Source organism: Microcaecilia unicolor, chromosome 1 (assembly GCF_901765095.1).
Source record: "Microcaecilia unicolor chromosome 1, aMicUni1.1, whole genome shotgun sequence".
Lineage (NCBI taxonomy): Eukaryota > Metazoa > Chordata > Amphibia > Gymnophiona > Siphonopidae > Microcaecilia > Microcaecilia unicolor.
The window spans coordinates 51,760,544-51,783,610 of record NC_044031.1 but is presented as its reverse complement, the minus strand read 5'-3'; the positions used below and the strand labels follow the sequence as shown (position 1 = coordinate 51,783,610).

General features: G+C 41.7%; 1 protein-coding gene across 1 annotated transcript in view; it reads left to right on the top strand.

Annotated features, from left to right (window-relative positions):
• The window catches only part of TMIE (transmembrane inner ear), a 163,052-nt gene that overhangs the window by 92,800 nt on the left and 47,185 nt on the right, over positions 1–23,067 (top strand). Inside the window, exon 2 of the mRNA XM_030189896.1 lies at positions 10,660–10,777. Coding sequence (XP_030045756.1) covers positions 10,660–10,777 — 118 coding nt within the window. The remainder of the gene's footprint in view (positions 1–10,659; positions 10,778–23,067) is intronic.

Below are 23,067 nucleotides of genomic sequence, written 5' to 3'. Positions count from 1 at the left end.
CAGATAATTATTTTCAAATCCAGTGCACTCAAAGAAGACTTCCTTTCCCAACAATTAAAATTATTTGATATTCTTATAGCAGTTGCATTAATATAATCATTTACTAAGGGGGTCCTTAAATGTGCTAATTATTAGCACACACTAAATGCTAAGAAGCCCATTTTATACCTATAGGTTTCATAGAATTTAGCTTGTGCTCATTATTAGCATGCGTGTGTTAAATCCTACCTTAGTAAAATGACCCCTGAATGTTTACTTTTGGTGACAATCCGTACTACAAACTTTTACATTTGAAATGTCAATTGCAGACAAATTAGGAACAAGCATGAGTAAGCAAAAGTTTCATTAGAAATGTTTTTGACTAGTTTTAATACCTGACTTTTGAAGAAATTACCAACATTCAAATAGACCTTTTAATATTTAAAATGTATGCTTTGGAACTTTTAGATTATTTTCCACGCTAAGTCTATGTCCTTGTTAATATTTTCATATTATCACCTGTTTTATTGTATTCTATTGAATTTCTATTACTAAATGTCAATAAAATTTCTTTGACAAAAAGAAAAATCCTTGCAGAAAAGGTCTCTTGTAAAATTGTTCAGCTGAATAGGTGCATATACTCCCTGGGTGCCCATAATTGTACGCACATCAAGGATTGGTTCCCAAAATGATTAGTTAATGGGTTCCAATGATTTAATTTTTGGAACTAACAAGCACTTAGGAACCCTTTTACTAAGCTGTGGTAAAAAGGGCCCCGTGCTAGTGGCGGGATCCGATTTTGCTGCGTGCTGCGGCCCTTTTTACCAAAATGGACGTTAGGCGATTTTCATTTTGCCGCACGTCCTTTTTCGGCAAAAATAAAAAAGGCATTTTTTGCAGGTGCGCTGAAAAATGATTCTGCACGTGCCCAAAACAGGCGTCTATACTACCGCAGGCCATTTGTCAGTGCACCTTAGTAAAAGGACCCCAAGATTTGTAGTCCAAAGGCACGCCATTCATTTCTTAAGGGCACAGGCACTGTAAACTGTTACAGGCAACGCAATCTGATATAAACAAACAATGTTCAACATATATATATATATATATATATATATATATATATATATATATATATATATATATATATATATAAACAGGCAACCTGCCTCCTTGAAAATGGGGGCCAAACACCCTCTACTCTCTTCTGTTCCCTTTTCACACTATCACTGGTATTAACTTTATGATTCACTTGCATTTTGGGAGTAATTCTATAAAGATCCACCAAGTTTTGGTAATCATGAACGTGTTTAAGTGGCAGTAGTTAAATCATTTATGCACACAAGTTGCCACTTACAAGTGTAAAGGTCCTCCAATAAAATACTGACCAATATAAATGCACTTATCTTGTTTGTATGTGTATATTTTTACTCTGTTCAGCATATGAATGGAGTTTTGGCAGAGAGTACATGTACGCATATAAATGTTAAAATACTATAGTTTATGTGCATTCTTTCTATCATCTAAGCCCGGGATGGTATAAGTGAATGTGCTTTAAATTAAGGCATGTTTTAGGCCATGTGGAGGGGCATTTTCAAAAGAAACGTCTAAATCAGAATTTGGAAGTTTTACAAAGACGTCCAAATTCCGAACAGGAAAGTCCATTTTTGAAAAAAGATGGACGTCTATCTTTTGTGTTCAAAAATGCTATGGCCGTCCTGTGATTTGGACGTCCTTTGTTTTGGTCCATTTTCGAACAAAAGATGTTCAAATGCAAGACCTCTAAAAAGAGCAGGAGTGGCTTAATGGTTAGTGCAGCGGGCTTTGATGCTGGCAACATGGGTTCAATTCCCACTGTTGCTCCTTGTGAATTTGGAAAGGTCATTTTCTACAAAAAGTCTATCTTTTCCTTTTGAAAGTGCTGTTTGGAAAAATGTTTTGCGAGTTGGGGGAATAAGGGGGAGGTGATCCCCAAGTCCCTCCAGTGGTCATCTGGTCATTTGGGGCACCTTTTCTGTGGAGTAGATGAGTAGCTTAGTGGTTAGTGCAGCAGACTTTGATCCTGGGGAAGTGGGTTCAATTCCCACCGCAGCTATTTGTTATAAAAACAGGTCTAGCTCAAAACATCTAAGTTTTAGTCTTGGACATCTTTGTTTTGTTCCATCATTGCTGAAAGATGTCCATGTTTAAGGAACGCCCAAGTCCTGCCTTGAACACACTTCTAGCATGCCCCCTTGAGATTTGGACGTCCTTCTGACGGACTTCAGCGAAAGACGTCCAAAAAGAGGTTTTGATAATACTGATTTGGACTTTCTGTGAGATAAACGTCCAAATGCTGACTTATGTCACTTTTTGGACATCTGTCTCTTTGGAAAATGAGTCTGTTAGTCTATTATTTTATAACAAAATGGTAGGCACCCACTTTTCATTGCAGAATCGGTTTAAAACAAGCATGTTTCTGCCTCCCAGACTAGGTTCCTGGTTATACAGTTCCTCTCTGTGAATGCTGTATTTAACTCTGATGAAGGGAGTATAGCTTCTGAAAGTCAAGAAATTTCTCCTGAGTTAGCCCAACAGATAGAAAGCATCTTACAATATTTTTGATGTTCGTTAACATTTATTTTTTTATGCTTATGTGCAGTTAGCATATCTTTTAATATATATATTTTTAAGTTGGCCACTAGATGGCAGTCAACTCTTATATATGACATTCCAGCAAGAAGATTGTGAAATACCCTAGTGTTTTTGTAATTACTGAATTCTGCCACTCGAAAGCAAGGCATTTAATTCAATCTGATGTTTTAGTCAACAAATGTAAAAAGAGAAATCACACAGTTAATCTGCACAGTTCGATAGTCGTTTAAATAAAGATTGAGAAGAGCGGCCTACCAGTAAAGAGATCAAGAATAGCTTTGTATGGAATAGCCAGCAATTCAGCTATATTGATCTAGAAATTTGAAAACTATATCCAGGATTAGAAATACCTTAGAGAATAGCAAACCTTTACAGTTTATTCTATCATTATTAACTTTTTCCATGATACCAATGAATTTGCTTTAATTTACAGCAATAGTATTGTGAGTTTAAACATGGGTATTTCAATTGTACACAGATACATCATAAGTGCAGAAGTGTAGCCTAATGGTGAGAACAGTATTTTGGGAACCAGAAGGCCAAGGTTCAAATCCCACAGCAGTTCCTGGTGATTTGGGGTAATAGAGAGTTGCATGGGAGATTCATCCCCTACCCACAATTAAACTCCTCCATCCCCCACCCATACAAACAGGAGTTGAGTCTATTAATTACTTGCTCACAGTCTTCTGTTTCCTCCCAACCTCAACAGCCTCCCATAATTTTTTGGATGGCATTCACTATTCAACCAATGAGTGTTCTAAGCCTCAATCTGGTGTTTCAGCTGCCACTCTGGGTATTCCAAGCCTCATTCTGGCACTCCACCTGCCTCTCTCAGTGCATTCCAAGCCTCTTTCTGGAGTCACCAGAGATTTTGACTACACTTCTGCAGGAATCCCAAGGCAATTTCTTCCATCCCTAAGGGAATCCCATTGTAACCTCTTCCATCCCTATGGGAATCCCATGGAAACTTCTTCCATTCTCATGGGAATCCCTTGGGTTCCACAGGATTCCCACAATCTCCATTCCAATGCAGTTCTGTATTGGGTAAGTCACAATACTAAATGTTCTGTTTGAATTATCATATCCATGGTCCTGGGCTACCAGACCTTCCAGTACCTTGAGATGGCTGGGGACAGTACTGACAATCCACCCCATTGAAGGCCTGCCATGGAAACCCTCACATTTGTGTCAGTCCTCATAAGTCATTCACAGCTTGGTTCTTATATGCAGAGGGATCAACAACAACTTGTATATTATAGGCTAGGAGTGGCCTAGTGGTTAGGGTGGTGGACTTTGTTCCTGGGGAACTGAGGAACTGAGTTCGATTCCCACTTCAGGCACAGGCAGCTCCTTGTGACTCTGGGCAAGTCACTTAACCCTCCATTGCCCCATGTAAGCCACATTGAGCCTGCTATGAGTGGGAAAGCACAGGGTACAAATGTAATAATAAAATAAGATGTAACACTGGTAGTTTAAAACTTACAATGCTGTATCAGTTTTATGCATAGAGATTTAGTTGCATGCATAAATTCCAGTGAACACAGGTCTCAAATGCATTTTTTCATTTCAATGGGAGATAAATGAAATAAATAAATTATTGTAAAAGGAAAAATATATTTAATATGATTTTTATACCACCTCTAATCATATATATCTAAGTGGGCATATCAATAAATATATTGTCATACAAATTATGTTTGGTAGGCTTCCCTGTCATGGATCATATTTGATTCACAATTGCTCATCCTTACCATATAGGAAAAAAATATAGCTCTTTGCATTCAACTGACACATAGCAGAAGTCTTTCATTCCTCCAGCGTTCCTTTCCCATCTCTTTCATCATCTCCTCTCCTAACCTTATTCTCTTTTCATTTATCAGTTTCCTTCTTTTCAGTTCCTTTTACATCTTTTTCTACAATTGCTCTCTCCATCGTTTTTATTTTTTTCCAACCCAACAGAAGTTTGAAGGCTTATATATATCTATATATATATATATATATTAAAAAAGGGGGGGGGAGGGTTTGAGAATGTCTGTCCATCTGCCTTTGGGGTAAAGTAATTCTCTGAAAATGTAGTGAAATGAAATGATACTTGGCAAATTGGAAAAACCAGCACAAATACACAGAAGGTTTGAAAAAGGACCAGATAGGACTGAGAGTTTCAGAGAAATAAGTCCGTCCCCCCCCCCCCCCCCCCGCACACAAAATAGCCCTATGCATTTCTATGGGAGGAGTTACAGCTTCTGTAACATAGAAAAATCAATGGAAAAAGATGAAACTTGACATGTGGAAAAAGAAAAGAACAGTAAAAAGATACATTGAGTTCAATAATAGGCCAAAGCAGACAGGAGCTTCCAGAGTTAGGTCTTCCTAAAAATGACCCTGCCCATTTATATGTGAAAAAAAGAGTTCCAGTTTCTGTAGCATAGACGCTTAAGAGTGAAATGCAGCAGTTAGAGAACAGGGAAAGACAGTTTCAAAGATGGAACTTCTATTCTTCCAAGCCCCCAGACTGCCCCTACCCCATCCCAATGTTCCACTCCCAAACTGGCCGCACATAGGTTTAAAAAAAACACACACACTTGCAATTGTCTCAACACCCAACAAACTACCCCACAAACTGCCCATTCTTCACAACTACCACATGCAACTGCTGTCCACCCACATACTGCTCCCACATCCAAAACATATCCTCTGCAACTGCCAAACAACTGCCAAACCACCTCCAAACTACCCAACCCTAAAACTAACTCCTACAAACTGACCCACTCCATAAAATCTTCCCTAAAACTACCCACCTTGTAGCTACCTCATCACCTCCAAACTGCCCCAACCCCAAAATACCCCCCCCCCAAAAAAACTACCCCATTATCCTACAAATTACCCTACTAACAATTGCACAACACCCTACAAACTGCCTCAGCCCCAAATTCTAACCCCTGAAACTATCTCACCACCCCACAAATTGCACCAAACTCTAAACCTAGGGCCCTGTTTACTAAGGTGTGCTGGCGTTTTTAGTGTGTACTGGCGTTTTTAGCGTGCACTAAACGCTAGAGACACCCATATATTCCTATGGGTGTCTCTAGCGTTAGTGCGCACTAATTTTTAGCGTGCACTAAAAATGCTAGTGCACCTATAGTGTAGCTGTAAATAGGGCCCCTAGTTCCTTACCACTACTCCTAGATGTGACAAACTGTAGCCACCTCCTAAAACTTGCTGCTCCACATGTGTGTCCACCCGCTGGTACCTCCCCCATAGATATAACACATGCAACACATGCCCAGCACATTGTTTAGGTGAGGTAGCCAGCTGGAGTGTAGGCTTATTGTAAATTTATTCAGGATGGCATATTCCAAAATTTATTGAAATTGGTCAAGTTTTGACAGTTATGCAGAAAATAAGAATTGTATATATTTTGTTAAACATTGTGTGTGTGTGTGTGTGTGTGTGTAGATATATAATGTTTTAAAAAATATTACCTCACCTAAACAATGCCACTTCACTACTTGGTTCTTCAGCTGTCGCGATGCTTTCTTCAGTGCGAACTGATCAGACCCTGACACTTCCTGACTAGCAATCTGTTGAGCCCATTTCTCGTAATTCCTTCAAAACATATTCTACGCTTACCCTCTTCCACCTAAACACAACAAATCACTCATGGCAAAATCAGTACATCCTCCCATCACAACCCAAAACACACATGACAACCCACAACTCCCCTAAGAGCATCCCCTGACACTCAGGCTCATCCCCTGCACTAGCGTTTGCAATGTATCACTCTAACATCCCCCCCCCCTGCAAAGAAGCAGCCAATACTCCCCTCACACTGACAATTTCTATGGTTATTGTTGGTGATATAGTGTTGGACACTTGAAACAGAAGCAAAAAATCATCTCGCACATTCCTTAATCTTCATTTCCCCGACTGTAAAGGTCTAAAATACAAATTAACGCACACATCAACCTTTTCCTATATGAGCACACAACTATGGAACGCGCTGCCACGCAACCTAAAAACGATCTATGATCTAGCCAACTTTCGCAAACTACTGAAGACCCATCTCTTGAACAAGATATATCACAAAGATCAACACATGTGAATTCCCCACATGTATCCAGAACTGTCTTATAATGTTTTATTGTTATATCACTATTATGCTTTATCATTATCATGTAACCCAAAATCCTTCTGTAATACCAAATGTCTTTTCTCTTCTTATTTCCACTATTCATGATGTATTGTAAGCCACATTGAGCCTGCAAAGAGGTGTGAAAATGTGGGATACAAATGCAATAAATAAAAATAAATAAATAAATCCCAGCCCCATTGCCACATGGGTTGAAGATGTTGGCTCTCACCCTTAGTGGTAGTGTGGTAGTACTACCACTAGAGATCAAGCTGCCAAATAAAGAGTGTAACAAAGGTAGGTATAACCTGGACCGGAAAACCAAGAGTTGGAGCTTTGGAAGTAGGAGGCTTCAAAACACAGCTGGGAGCCATAGAATTAGGAATGTTTGGAGTAGGTGAGGGCACCCCAAACCCGAGGGTTCAGCCGAATTTGAAAATTATTACATTCCCAACAAAACAAAGAAAATGCTATGAACAATAAGATAATTTCAATGAAGGCAAACCAACTGCAAGATCTTTCAGATTGCACAGAAGAAGGCTATTCTCATCTGACAGGAGAGTAACCTATTGCTGGAAGCACTTCATAGGGAAACTCTCTAATGCAAAGATGCTAAGTTACCCATTTCCAAGAGGAAGACTTTTTGGTCAATCCTGGTTTTATAGTCCCTGATTCTACCCATTGATAACCATGCTGCTAGTCTCATAATGCATCATGATAAACATAGTAACATAGTAGATGACGGCAGAAAAGACCTGCACGGTCCATCTAGTCTGCCCAACAAGATAAACTCATATGTGCTATTTCTTGTGATAAAGTGATGAAAACGCCAAGGATAGTCAATAATCTCCCTCTAAGAACTAGGGGCACCTTTAGAAAGGTGCACTAACATTTCTAGAGCGCGCTAAAAATAAGCATGTGACACTCCTAGGTAATTTGACAGCTCTGCTAATGCTTTTTGGGTGCCATCATTCTTTGCAGACATAGTTTTACAGAATTTCTGAACTTGAATCACTAATTGGACAACCAAGATTTGGGAGTAAGCTCGGTAAATGTCTGACATTTAGCAAGCCTACCATGGAAACCTTCACATTTGTGTCAGCCTTCATAAGTCATTCACAGCTTGGTTCTTGTGTGCAGGGGAACAAACAACATGTATATTATAAGCTGCATCACAAATTGCCCCACCTCTAAACCTAGTACCTTACGACTACCCCTAGATGTGCCAAACTGTAGCCCACCTCCTAAATCTTGCTGCTCTTCAAATGCCTCTACCCCCTGGTACCTTATGTTTTAATTTTAGGGTTCAGAGACCCCCAAGAAGGCTGGAGTGACCTTAAATCTGACTCCATCTCTAAATAGCACTAGTACTGGGGTAATCAAGGAGTTGTGAAGTTCTAAAAGGAATTGCCACTAAGAGAGATATTAGGTCTAAGGAAAAGATACCAGCCTTATGACAAACTGGATTTATGTCACAGGTTATACAATGCAGCAAAAGATAGCCTGATACAGCAAAAGCATTTATACTTACAGCCTTTCATCATTAAGTGAAGCCCACAAATCATCATTTGGAATGAGGAGTTTATTTGCCAAGGTACAAGTCAAATCAGTGATTGACAACAGGCACGTACAATCAATTAATTATAGGAATATAATAATCCAGCTGCAAACAGGTGTTAATTAATTCCTAATCTTTTATCATTTCTTTTACCAATTAGAGGTTTTACAAGGGAAAGCAATTAGGTAATTTGTCAATTCTGCTGGACACATTGGTTTCCCTTGGAGAGAGAGAGTGGCAACCCTTCTCTCTAACTTAAACCAGGAAATACCCTGATTTTTATAGGTGCCCTCAGGATATGGATAATATGACAATAGATATACCTGATTGGATCTTTGCTAATGTCATGGTTGTCACTGATTGGCTCATGCTAATGAGTAGCTTCTATCTTGCTAACATGGTTTTGTCTCTAGCTCGCTTGACCACAAATCTTAAGCAAGACCCTGCATCCAGCTACACCTTTCCTTTCTCACACCATGGCTGACCACAATCCTGCTCACAGGAAAGTCTCCCTCCCCTCTTGGACAGCTAGTTCCCTATTTTCTTTGCACCTGGCATGACTCACTCATTTCTCAACTTGTTTTCCTAACTTACATTAGAGAAAATTCCACTTTGTAACAGATACGGCTTCCATTTTGTGCTGAAATCCTCCATTTTGTTTCCATATCTATTGACCTAACTTTTCCTAATTTAGCTTATTTAGGCCTCAATCCGGGCTACAAACTAGGCCATACTTTTCCAGTAAGCTCCCAGTTATGTCAGCCATCAGATTTCTGACTCAGCCAAGGTCTGTAATGGCCTGAGCTCTATGACTGGGCCCGCCACCATTCCAGTGGGGGGGGGGGGTCTCTGGCTGTACCATAATTATACACTTATCTTACCCGAATGACTTGACATATCACAGGCAAACATAAGCAATACATCTATTTGCCAGTTCAACTAATCATTAATAACAATGACTCAGAAAACATCTCCTACCAACCTTCTTACCCTCCATGCTTATCCCAACTTCACCTTTATCACCCCACCTCCTTACCTATCCTTTCTCTCAATCCTCTTCTATCCCATTTACTCCTTGTTCATCTGTCTCATCATATTTTTATTTGTTACATTTGTACCCTGCGCTTTCCCACTCATGGCAGGCTCAATGTGGCTTACATGGGGCAATGGAGGGTTAAGTGACTTGCCCAGAGTCACAAGGAGCTGCCTGTTCCTGAAGTGGGAATTGAACTCAGTTCCTCAGGACCACAGTCCACCACCCTAACCACTAGGCCACTCCATATACCTCCTTTGCTGATTCTGATACTACAGATTGTTTTTTTTTAAATTTATTTATTTATGATATTTCAAAACTTATTCAGAAGATATATCTTGTACAAGAAACACAGAGATATTATCTGAAATAACAAAAAGAAGATTCTAATTTAAAGTAAATATTCCGCTTTTCTTAGACCACTAATTTAGAGGGGGAAGTCAGTAAAGTTGAGGAGAACATATATCATATTAATTCATAATAGGCAATAAGGCCTGGACCCTGATACTACAGATTGTATTCTCTTGTTACTATGTAAGCTGCATTGAGCCTGTGATGAGCGGGAAAGCACGGGGTACAAACGTAATAAATAAATAAATACATAAATAAATAAACATATCACATGCCCAGCACACACACAAAACAGAATATTTTATATATGTCATTTCTGACTGCCCATCTCTACTACAAAACAGGTTAACTGCTGAAAATAATAGTATGTATTTCTTTCGCTATCCAAACCTCTTAAAAATATGAACAATTCTATCCTTTTTGGCCCTTAAGTTCTGAAGAAAGGATAACACAAACCCTGGCCCAAGGAATGCTGGCGTTCAGCCAAAGAAAAGTTTGAAAAGAACAAAAACCGTGTGTTATTTACCACAAAAAAGTGTAGCAACAGCAGTAGTAACCAAAGACGTTCTCTGTGTTGAAGACTCTTTTCAAATAAATGGGGGAACGGGCTGTTAAATCACCAAAAAGTCCATTTTCTTCTTACTTAAGTTGCATCACTTCAATTTCTTTATTTGTGTGTACTCGTTTATTCTTTGTTTTCCTGAGGTGACTTCTAAAGTGGACGTGCATGCATACTTTTGCTTTGAAAATCTGGGAAATTCCACATTAAGAAATATATGCACAGACTCTTTATCATGCGTGGTTACAAAATTAACCCTTGAACCTCTGAACACAGGAATACATTGAGTATCAATAGGAAACTCATTCTACAAGACTTCTTTACACTGTTTCATTTTCAAGATTAACCTATTTTGGAAATATCAAAAGTATATGTTGATATTTGTACATCTTACCTTCATTTTTTTTTCTATTTTGTAGGCAACCACAGAGCCCCCTAAAAAGAAACCAGATCCTGTCACATCTGAGACTGTAGTTTTTTGGGGTTTACGACTCTGGCAGGTGATTGGTGTCTTTTCCATCTTTGTTTTGGGAGTCAGTAAGTTATATTTTTAACCTCTCTCTTACAGTATACTACAAAAGGTTTTGTCTGCTTGTTCCAAGTTGCTCATAGAACTTTAAAAATAACATGGGTTTTTTTCATATGTAACCATAGACTTTTATTAACTCTCTCTTTGAACTGTTGAATATTTACACTTTATTCTTAATAAAATCTCTGGTCTCTTGCAGGGCCGCTGAGGGGGGGGGGGGAGGGGGGACAAAATTCCCCGGGCCCGGGCCTCCAAGGGGGGCCCGGTGCCGGGGTCAGGCTGCCGGTGCTGCAGTTCCAGGTCTCACCTGCCTGCCTCCCAGGGGTGTAGCCATGGGCCCAGCCACTTTTGCTCCAGGCCCGCCCAGCCTCTTCTGCCTGCTCTCCCCGTCCGCGTGGTCTGCTCACTTCTACTGCCCTGAAGCGCCGTTCTTCCTTCAGCACCGGCGATTCCCATAGCCAGCCTTCTGCCAGCGCGCGTCGTCGGGGCCTCTTCTCAGGCACGTCCCACCTACTCTGCAACTTCCTGTGTCCCACCTTTGCGGAAAACAGGAAGTTGCAGAGTAGGCGGGACGCGCCTGAGAAGAGGCTCCGACGACGCGCGCTGGCAGAAGGCTGGCTATGGGAATCGCCGGTGCTGGAGGGAGAACGGCGTTTCAGGTCAGTAAAAATGACCAGAGCTGACCATGTGCAGGGGGCTGTCGCGGGGGGGGGGGGGGGCGGTGGCGGGTGGAGAGGAAATACGGCGGTGGAAGGGCGGGGGGGGGGGGGGTGGTAGCGGGTGGAGAGGAAATGCGAGGCCTGTGCCCACCCAGTCCACCTCTAGGCCCATCTAAAAATTAAACTCTGGCTATGCTACTGCTGCCTCCTCGGCTCCGGGTCCCCTGCATTCGAAGCGGCGGTCACAGATCGCTTCCCTTCAGGCCTTCCCTCCCTCTTCCCCTTCGGAAACTGGAAGTTACATCAGATGAGGCAGGACACAGGGAGGGAAGGCCAGAAGAGAGGCGATCTGCAACTGCCGCCCTGAATGCAGGGGGCCCGGAGCCGTGGAGGCAGGCAGGTGAGACCGCGGACTGCAGCGGCGGGGGGGCGGCAGCGGCAGGGGTGTGTGTAATTAAACTCTGGAATTCATTTGCCAGAGAATGTGGTAAAGGCGGTTAGCTTAGCAGAGTTTAAAAATGGTTTGGACAACTTCCTAAAGAAAAAGTCCATAGAGCGTTATTAAATGGACTTGGGGGAAATCCACTATTTCTGAGAGAAGCAGTATAGAATGTTTTGTACTTTTTTGGGATCTTGCCAGGTATTTGTGACCTGGATTAGCCACTGTTGGAAACAGGATGCTGGGCTTGATGGATCTTTGGTCTTTCCCAGTATGGAAATACTTATGTACTTATGACTTGAACCCACTTTCCCAGGATCAAGCTCTGCTGCATTGACCACTAGGCTACTCCTCTACTCTACACAAGAGATGCCCCAAATGACCATTGGAAGGACTCGGGGATCACCTCCCCTTACTCCTCTAAATCACAAAACATTTTTCCAAACAGCACTTTCAAAAGGAAAGATAGACTTTTTTTTGTAGAAAATGACCTTTCCTGTTCTGATTTTGGACAGTTTACAAAAAGTCCAAATTCAGACTTAGATGTTATATCCAAAAATGTCCCTTGTGCATTTGACTTGCCCAAAGTCACAAGGAGCAGCAGTGGGAATTGAACCCATGTTGCCAGGATCAAAGCCTGCTGCACTAACCATTAAGCCACTCCTCCTCTGTTTTGGCAGCCTTGCATTTAGACGTCTTTTGTTCGAAAATGGACCAAAAAAAAAAGGACGTCCAAATCACAAGACGTCCATCGCATTTTTGAACACAAAAGATAGACGTCTATCTTTTTGGAAAATGAACTTCCTTCCTGTTCAGAATTTGGACGTTTTTGTAAAACGCTCAAATTCTGATTTAGACGTTCTATCGAAAATGCCCCTCTATACCAAAGAAACATGCGTTATATTTCAATACTTGGACATAATCGACTGATCAGACTGTCATGTTCGCAGAATAGCTGTGCCTTTTAGAATATAACATAAGAACAGCCATGCTGGGTCAGATCAATGGTCCATCTAGCCCAGCCAATCCAGGTCACAAATACCTGGCAGAATCCCAAATAGTAGCAACATTCCATGCTTCCAACCTTGGGGCAAGCAGTGGCTTCCCCATGTCTATTTTAATAGTAGACTATGGACGTTTCATCTAGGAACTTGCTCAAACCTTTTTTTAAACCCAGATACCCTGATCAAGGGTTGAGGGTGGGCTGGTGAAAGAACTCAGCTGAACAACAAGATATAAATAAGTATTTATTGATCTGAGTCCTGAGGCCTGTTACTTTATAGGGCCAGGAACATAAGTTGGAAAACCTTCCTCCATTCAATAAACACAGCCCCAAGCAGGCCTGTGGCCAACAGACCCAAACATAGTCTGTGGCTGGTGTGGATTCCACACCCTTAACACAGCTTGTAATTTCTTGGTTCTTCTCCAAGTCCCACGTCTTGCTCCAGCCAGACCTAAAACACAACTTGCAAGTCTTAGTCAAATAGCAAAAGTGGCTTACCTTAGCCAGGTCATGATCACTGCACATCAGCAGGGGAACCCTTAAACTATAGGGCAGCTTCTGTCCTCCTAGGCCTCTGTATTGGGGCCTCCCTGGCCTATTCAGCTTAAGGGGTTTTAGCTCCATCCTAATCTGAGCCCCTCCCCTCTAATTTAGCAGCTGTCTCAGCCTCTGCCTTGGCAGACTAGTGCCCCCTGCTGCAAGGAAGCTGAACTGCATCATCCATGAGTGAGTGCTCTTCATTATAGTATCCACTCCTCCACATTCACATATGCTAATCAAGTGTAACCATAAATGCCCTCAGTGGGAATCAAACCCACACCCCCTGCATTTAGAAAACACAACCCTAACCCATACATTAAGCATGCATCTGACTTGCTAAACATGCATGCAGCTGTAATTTCAAAATATATAAACTTCCAAAATATTGTTTGATTGAAACTCCTGCAGGAAACCTGTAGAATACAATGTTCAGCCAGCGCTGATCAGCATTTTGCTGACTGCTAGCAGTGTTATACCCAGAAATTCAATGCTGGGCCATGTCTGGGCTTCAGCATTGAATTTCTGGATTTGCAGAGCCAGCAAACACAATAGCCAGTTAAGTGCAATATTCAGCACTAAGCTGGCTATGGGTACTGCATAAAGATAGGTCCTAATTATGCGGTTAATTTGGCCAGTTAAGTTCATCAGCACTTAACCAGCCAAGTGCTATCCCTGGAATGCCACCAAAATAACTGGTTTTGAGTTTGACACTAACCCCCTTTTTTTTTCAGCAGTACTAACCGGTCAAGTGCTGCTGAAAATTAACGGTTAACCAAGAACAGGCGATTTAACTGGCCAGTGGCCATTTGTGGCTGATTAAATATCAACCCCTAGGAATTCAACAATAAGTGCTAAATGAAATGTTCTTTCAGAATCTGGCAAATGGCAGGAAAACATGCCAAAAATTATGATTTTTTTTTCATGTGCACACCCTTCCAGAAGAGTATGTACTCTTTTGAAAAAAATGCACACTTTTCTCAAAGAGTGTGCACTATTAAGAATAAACATTTTTTTTCAGAAACAGTGCACACTTTGTCAAATGCGCTTATTCTGCAAAAAGTGCACACTCTATCGGAATAGAGTACTTTTTTTTCCAAAACAGTGGGTCCTTTTTCACAAAATATGTACCCTGGCAATATTTCTCCTGTAACAAAAACAATTAAAAAAATAAAATTCCCATAAATGACATTGGAAATGATAATGCATATTCAAATTACACATTAATGCATATTCAGTTGTTACACATGTATATAAAAAAAGGTCTAACATGATTAAAATATGTGTGTGAAACAAACAAAGGACCAGGACTGATTCTGTACTCATGAGGAGTTAGCTAAACTAAAAATAGATAAAGCGATGGGTCCTGATGGGATGCATCAGAGTGTACTCAAGGAATTCAGAGAAGTTCTGATAGTTTTGTTGTCTGATCTTTTCAATGCTTCCTTAGAGTCTGGAGTGCAGATGCGGTCTCTCTCACAAGGGTGGAAGTAAGGTGGAGGTTGGCAATTAGAGGCCTGTTAGTCTGACTACAGTGGTGAGTAAGCTAATGGAAATGCCTCAGAAGCAGACAAATGTGAGATTTCTAGTACTGAAAGGACTACAGGACAGCATGGTTTCACTAGAAACAGGCAGGGGCGTAGCCAGTATGGGGCCACAGGGGCCTGGGCCCCTGTAGATTTGCCCCTGGACCCCCTGCCGACGACCCAGCGACACCCCCCCTCTCGCCGCCAACCTGCCGTCACCTACCTTTGCTGGCGGGGGACCCCAACCTCCGCCAGCCGAGCCAAGGTCCTCTTCTTCCCAATCCCGCGCAAGGCTTCATTCTAGTCTGACGTCTTGCATGTTGTACGTGCAGGATGACAGACTCACAGAAACAGAATGAAGCGGCTTTGTTCTGTTTCTGTGAGTCTGACGTCCTGCACGTACAACATGCAAGATGTCAGACTAGAACGAAGCCTTGCGCGGGATTGGGAAGAAGAGGACCTTGGCTCTGCTGGAGGGGGTTGGGGTCCCCCGCCAGCAAAGGTAGGTGATGGCGGGTTGGCGGCGGGAGGGGGGGGTCAAAGTTGGTGGCGGGGGGTTTGACAATGGCGGGGGGCGGGGCTAAAATGTGCCCCCTCACCTCGGGCTCTGGACCCCCCTTCCACCGAAGTCTGGCTATGCCCCTGGAAACAGGTCTTGTCAGAAAAATCTGTTTGATTTCTTTGACTAATGACCAAACAGTTGGATATGGGAGGAGCACCAGATGTAGTGTACTTGGATTTTAGCAAAGCCTTTGACATGGTTCTGCAAGGGCGTTACAGTGACTGACTGGGTTAAAAACTAGTTAAATTGAAGGAGACAGAGGGGAATGGTAAATGGAGTTTGCTCCAAGGAAAAGGATGTTATCAGTGGTGTACCACAGGGATTGGTCCTTTGACCGGCTCTTTTTAAAATATTTGTGAGTGATATTGTGAAAGGATTGTCTGGCGTGGTTTGTCTTTTTGCAGATGGTATCAAACTCTGCAAAGCTGTTATATCAGGGCATTCAACCCAAGCTATAAACAAGTAAAGGCTCCTGCACTTATCTGTCTGAATGCTGCTCACAATGTCTTCCTGTTTTAGAAGCTCAGCTGCATTTTCAACTCAACTCAACTCTACTACTACTACTACTACTACTTATCATTTCTAAAGCACTACTAGATGTACGCAGCGCTGTACACTTGAACATGGCATTCTAGCTCAAAATTCCTGACAGAGGAATCTCTGATTTGCTTTATGATGAATCTGGGGATTCACAAGTGCTCTGCAGTAAACTGGCTGCAGTAAAATGGCTGTGGGGGGCCGAACCAACACTCAAAAACTCTCCGTCATATGTAGGTGATCAACGCATGGCCATTAACAAAAATTACTACCAACTATTTTGTAGGGGGAAGGGCTCATGTGCTAATCTATCTACTTATCATTTCTATAGCGCTAAAGGACTGTCTGGTAAGGTTTGTCTCTTTGATGATGATACCAAATTCTGTAATAGGGTAGACACCCTGGAGAGTGTGGCTAGCAAGAGGAGACATCTAGCAAAGCTTGAAGAATGGTCCAGAAATTCACAACTAAGATTAAATGTTTTAAAAATGCAGGGTATAAACAGAATGGAGTCGGTCAAGAGGGTGGCTACAAAATTGGTCAGTAGTATAGGGAACAGACTTATAGACCTCAATATGTATAATCTGGAAGAAAAGTGGGAGAAAAGGGATATGATATCTCTGGAATGAAGTTAAGAGGCTATAGGCTCAGGAGTAATCTAAGAGAATACTTTTTCATGGAAAGGGTTTTGGATGCATGGAATAGCCTCCTGGTGGAAAATCAAAATAGCAAAATGAATTATTAGGGGAATAGATTCTACAAAATATTAAACTGTAATCAGGGCCAGTCCAATGGTCTCTGATGCTTTAAGTGAACCTTCAGCCATGTGTCATCTTCTTCCCTCAGGGACAGTTGAAGGCCCTTCCCTCTCATGCCCAGCATCTTCTCTTCCTTCCCCTACCTCCACACCCCCAACCCAAGGTGTCCAGCATATCCCTTCTCTTCCCTTTTCTACCCTCCCAGTTGTTCATCATTTCCATATCCCCTCCCAACTCTTCCCAGATATCCAGCTTCTCCACTTTCCTTCCCTTCCCCCCTTCCTCCCAAATTGTCTAGCACCTCCTCTTCTCTTCCTTACTGCCCAGGTGTTCAACATCGCCTTCTCCCTTCCCTATACAATAGTTATCCTGCATTTCTCATTCCCATCCCTCCCCCCCCCCCCCCAAGGTGTCTAGCTTGTCTTCCTCCCTTCTCCTGATCAAGGTGACCCTCACCTCTTGTGAATAATGTTGCTGCACCATCACTGTTGCAGCTGCAAAGTAGCTCTACAATAGAGTCAGTGGGGTGTGCACATAGTCTTGAGCATCTGCAATTGCTCAAGGTCTGAGTGTTCTTCTCTCTCTGAACTTCCTGTTTGAAGGGGGTGGGGCATGGTGGGTCACAGCAGTGTGGGTGCCATGCCAGTGCCACCCCTTCAAATTGTGCCACTTTATATATGCTGTAATAAATGCAGCATATTGACTGGATTTAAAATATGAACTATGTACTATATGACTCTATGAATAATGTTTGTTCCATTGTAAACTGCTAGGCAGGATAGAAATATTTTTAAATAATAAATAAACCCAGAAAGGTCTATGAACACTGTGATTTGTATGTGGTACTGAGATTCACAATGCCAGGTTAGAGTTTTCTATTGACTTTTATATGACTAAACGATTGAAAGTGTGGGTTTAATTCCCTACTGCAAACATGTGATTCTTGTGCATGACATACTCTGAATAAGAGGTCGATCTGAAATTTGAAGCAATTTTAATGCATCATTAAAAATTAACCTTCTGGGATTATTGAGATATGATTAAAAAAAAAAAGAATGGAAAACTCTGATATATTTATCGACAATGTTTAGGTAGAGCATTCAGAAAAGATGCTATGAGGAACATCATAATATAAGGGTTCTTTGAGAACACATACCAAAAAAATGATGTTTTCACACCGCAGGTACTATTGCTGGGGACCTTTTTCAGTGGAATCAAATATTATATTTGAAAAAAGTTAGGAGTCAGCCTAGAAAAGGCAAAAATACTGAGCAGGGGATGAAAGACAACAAAGGTAGAGGTGAGAGACAAGTAGAGAAAGTTGCGTTTTCCAGTATTTATCCAATAAGGGGGGGATTCTATTTATGGCACTGAAAAAAATGCCCTTTGCGCTATTCTATAAATCTTGCTTACAGTTAGGCATGGTTTCTAGAAAGCGCATAGCGCCCGTTCCTGTGACTAAATTTAGTCATGGCCATTTACACCAACTAAAACCTGGTGTAAAGGTGCACGACTAATTTAGGTACTGATCGGACAATTCTCGTACTGACCTTTAAATGCATCCACTCTGCAGCCCCCCATTACCTCTCCACTCTCATCTCTCCCTACATTTCTCCCCGTGAACTCTGCTCACTGGACAAGTCTCTCTTGTCGTCCTCCTTCTCCTCCACTGCTAACTCCAGGCTTCGCTCCTTTTCTCTCGCAGCACCTTATGCCTGGAATAGACTTCCTGGACCTGTACGTCTAGCTCCATCTCTACCTGTTTTCAAATCTATGCTGAAAACCCACCTTTTCACTGCTGCTTTTTAGCTCCCATTAAACCCTCACCTGTAACTGTCTTGTCTGTCTGTATTATTTAGATTGTAAGCTCTTTTGAGTAGGGACTGTCTCTTTGTATCAGGTGTTCAGCGCTGCGTGCATCTGATAGCGCTATACAAATGCTAATAATAATAATATAACATTGTGGGTACATTTTAGGAACACCTATGACCCACCCATTGTCCCTCCCCTGACCACATCTCCTTTTGAGATCCACACAGTCTGATTTATGTGAATTGCTTTACAGTATACACTTAGGGAGTAATGGGGGGTCAAGCCTTAATCCCACAAGTGGTCATGTGGTCATTTAAGGTACCTTGTTGTGGCTTAGGGGCCCTTTTACTAAACTGCGTAGGCGCGAACGTGCATCCTGCACATGTCAATTTGGAGTTACTGCCCGGCTACCACGTGGCCCTGGTGGTAATTTTGTTTTTTGTGCGTGCCCACTACATGCGCTGGACAATAATTTATTTTCCTGCGTATGACGGAAACCAGATGGTAATTGTCATTCTACGTGCATAGATGACATGAGACCTTACCGCTAAGTCAATGGGTGGTGGTAAGGTCTCAGACCCAAATTGGATGCGCAGCAATTTTTATTTTGCCGCACATCCATTTTTTTTGCAAAAATAAAAAAAGGTCTTTTTTACAGGTGTGCTGAAAAATGGATCTGCATGTGCCGAAAACACGCACCTATACTAGTTCAGCCTATTTTTCAGCGCACCTTAGCAAAAGGACCCCTTAATCATAATTGAAACAGGTCTAGACCAAAGCATCTAAATTTTAGCCCTGGGCGTTTCTGCATTGTTTCATTAGGGCAAAAAAATGGTCAAACTTTGGGAATGCCCAAATCCTACCTCCAACATGCCCCCTTGTGTTTTGGACGCAATGCATATGAACTGGGTTTTGAAGATAATGATTTGGACATTTGGGCAAAACAAAATCTCCATCTGCTGCTTTTTGGTTGTTTTTCTGTTACAAAAATGAGCCCCATTATTTCTGAAGAGTGCACACTAATATCAGAAATTGACAAAACAACAGTATGGACAAACAAAAATGTATAAAACGAAAACCCCTGTAAACAATATGGAAGATAACACAAAATGAATATTTTGTGGCTGCCTACTAAAAATAACATTATTTCTTCCAGTATCCAACTCTATTTAAAATATGAACATTTCCATATTTTCTTGGCTGTTAAGTTTTGAAGAACGCTGACCCCCACCTGGCCCAAGGAGTGCTGGCATTAAGTCAAAGAAAAATTTGAAAAGAATGAAAACTGTGTGCCATTTATAACAAAAGGTGCAGCTGCAGCAGCAGTAACCAAAGACTGCCAAAATCCCTATTAGTACAGAAATTAATTGAATTAACATCAGTTGGTTAAAGAGGCAGCGTCTACCACTAACAAGATTAATCTTATCTTAAGTCATGTACATGTCTTCCTCATCGGTACCGAGGAGTCTCGATGACGGGCATCGAGTGAAGGTGAAGAAGCACAATCATCATTCTCCTTCGACACACGGTGCCGGGAGCTCCGGGGCGTCGAGGGATTCAGCACCCGAGAAGTGTTGGCGCCGAGAGGATCGCTCTCCCTCTATTCAGGAGGTGCCGATGTGTCGGTCTAGCAGCCCAGTACCTATACCGACCCCGCAGCCTTGTCCGACGGCAGTTCTCGACAAGTGCATCAGAGCCCTGCTTCCAGAGCTTCTGGAAGGGTTACTGTGCCAGTCTGCTTCGGTGTCGGGGGTGCTTGTACCTTCCATACTGTCCGCTGCAGTGGTATCTGGCCCTTTGCCTGTGGTGAGGTCCCCGACCTCGATGCCGCCTGCAACATCGGTGTCGGCTGCCACCCAGGTCGACTCTCCTTTGACTGATCACTACAAACTAAACTTATCTCTACACTGGCGGAAGAAGGGATTACACCAAATACAAGAACACACACTCTACAGCACAAGAGGTCAAGTAGACACAAAAACAGTCTGACAACTGATATACAACAATGAATGGACAGCACAAACAGACTCCATATACTACCTCGTGGAATGGGATAAAAGATGCAAACTAGATGAATTTGCACCCTTACAAACAAGAACATCACGTAAACATAACTCAATACCATGGTTCAACGATGAAATGAAAAAGCTAAAAACAAAATCCAGGAAACTCGAACGAGCATGGAGAAAAACAAAAGATGAACACACACTCAGCACATGGAAACAATCACAAAGAAAATACAAATATGCATTAAGACAGACCAAAAGATCATACTATAAAACTAAAATAGGGACAGATTAGAAAGATACAAAATAATTATACCAACTCGTGAACAAACTCCTAGACACCAACTTGGTCACTACATCGAATACAGACATCCCATCTGCAGATAAACTTGCTAAGTATTTCAATGAAAAAATTGTAAACCTATGCAACACGCTACCTCAGGACAACACTGACATCGAAAACTTCCTTAATGAGTTGGACCCAACCACTGGAGAATACCTGGCTGACCGAACCTGGTTAAACTTCGCCCTCCTTACTGTCGATGCAGTTGCACAGGCGATCAGCAGGTTCTCCAACACTCACTGTAAACTAGATACCTGTCCCAACTACCTAATGAAATCCGCCCCTGACCGCTTCATAGCAGACCTCACATCCCACCTAAATTACATGCTTCAGCAAGGTTTCTTCCCTAAGGAAAATGGCAATATCCTACTCACTCCGATACCAAAAGACACCAAGAAAAAAACAAATGAAATCACTAACTACTGTCCGGTAACATCCATTCACGTTGTCAGTCAAACTGATGGAAAGCACGGTAGCCAAACAACTGACAGATTGTATAAACAAATTCTCAATATTACACGAATCACACTCAGGTTTTCGCCCCCTCCACAGCACAGAAACAGTACTACTCACTCTCCTAGCCAAATTCAAGCAGGAAATAGCAATAGGCAAAAACATCCTCCTCCTCCAATTTGACATGTCTAGTGCATTCGACATAGTAAACCATAATATATTAATAAGATTACTAGATAAGTTTGGGATTGGTGGAAACATACTTTAGCTGGATCAAGGGTTTCCTAACCACAAGAACATATCAAGTAAACTCAAACATATCATCACCGTGGAAAGCAGACTGCGGAGTACCACAAGGATCACCGCTATCTCTCATCCTCTTCAACCTAATGATGACCCCGCTAGCCAAGTCCTTATCCAACCAAGGCCTTAACCCTTTCATATATGCAGACAATGTCACAATATACATTCCTTACAAATCTAAACTGATAGAAATCACCAACAAAATCAAGATCAGTTTGAACATCATGGACTCTTGGGCAAATGCATTTCAACTAAAACTAAACAAAGAAAAACCACATTGTCTCATCCTCACATCCCAATACAGCGCGGACAACCCCACAATTATCAACACCCAGATTACACCCTCCCTATCTCAGACAGCCTGAAAATCCTCGGCGTTACAATGGACCGCAACTTAACACTAGAGAGCCAAGTGACATCCACAACAAAGAAAATGTTCCACTCAATGTGGAAACTCAAACGCATGAAACAATTCTTCCCGAGGGAAACATTTCGCAACCTGATACAATCAATGGTACTAAGCCATGTAGACTACTGCAATGGAATTTATGTGGGATGCAAAGAACAAACCTTAAAGAAACTTCAGACCGCTCAAAATACGGCAGCTAGGCTTATCTTCGGAAAAACACGATTTGAAAGCGCAAAACCCCTTCATGAAAAACTACACTGGCTCCCAATCAAAGAACGCATTGCTTTCAAAATCTGCACTCTGGTTCACAAAATTATCTACAGTGAAGCCCCGGGATACATGACATACTTGATCGACCTACCAACTAGAAACACATCCAAATCAACACAAACATACCTAAGTCTGCACTACCCAAGCTGCAAAAGACTCAAATACAAATCAACTTACACGTCCAGTTTTTCCTACATAAGCACACAACCGTAATGTTTTCTCGTTCTACCTGATTGCCTAATGTTATTATGTTATCCATGTTCTATATGTAATACCAATTGAAGGTTTTCTCTTTTTTTTTTTTACCTGATTCTTATTATGTCATCCATGTTCTTTATATAATATCAATTGTTATCTGTACTCTGGAATGGCGAAAGCCATGCCAGAAAATTGTAAGTCACATTGAGCCTGCAAATAGGTGGGAAAATGTGGGATACAAATGCAACAAATAAAAATAAAATAAAAATAAACCGTGGAACGCATTACCAAAAGCCTTGAAAACTATGAACGACCACTTAAACTTCCAGAAAACACTAACAACTAACCTGTTTAAAAAGGCATATCCTACCGATCCAACATAAATACCTGATCTCTGCAACACAACAAAACTAAAGAACGCAATGGACATAACACAACTCTTGTACGATTCCCTAATGTGGCTGTGCCACATGAACTTTATCT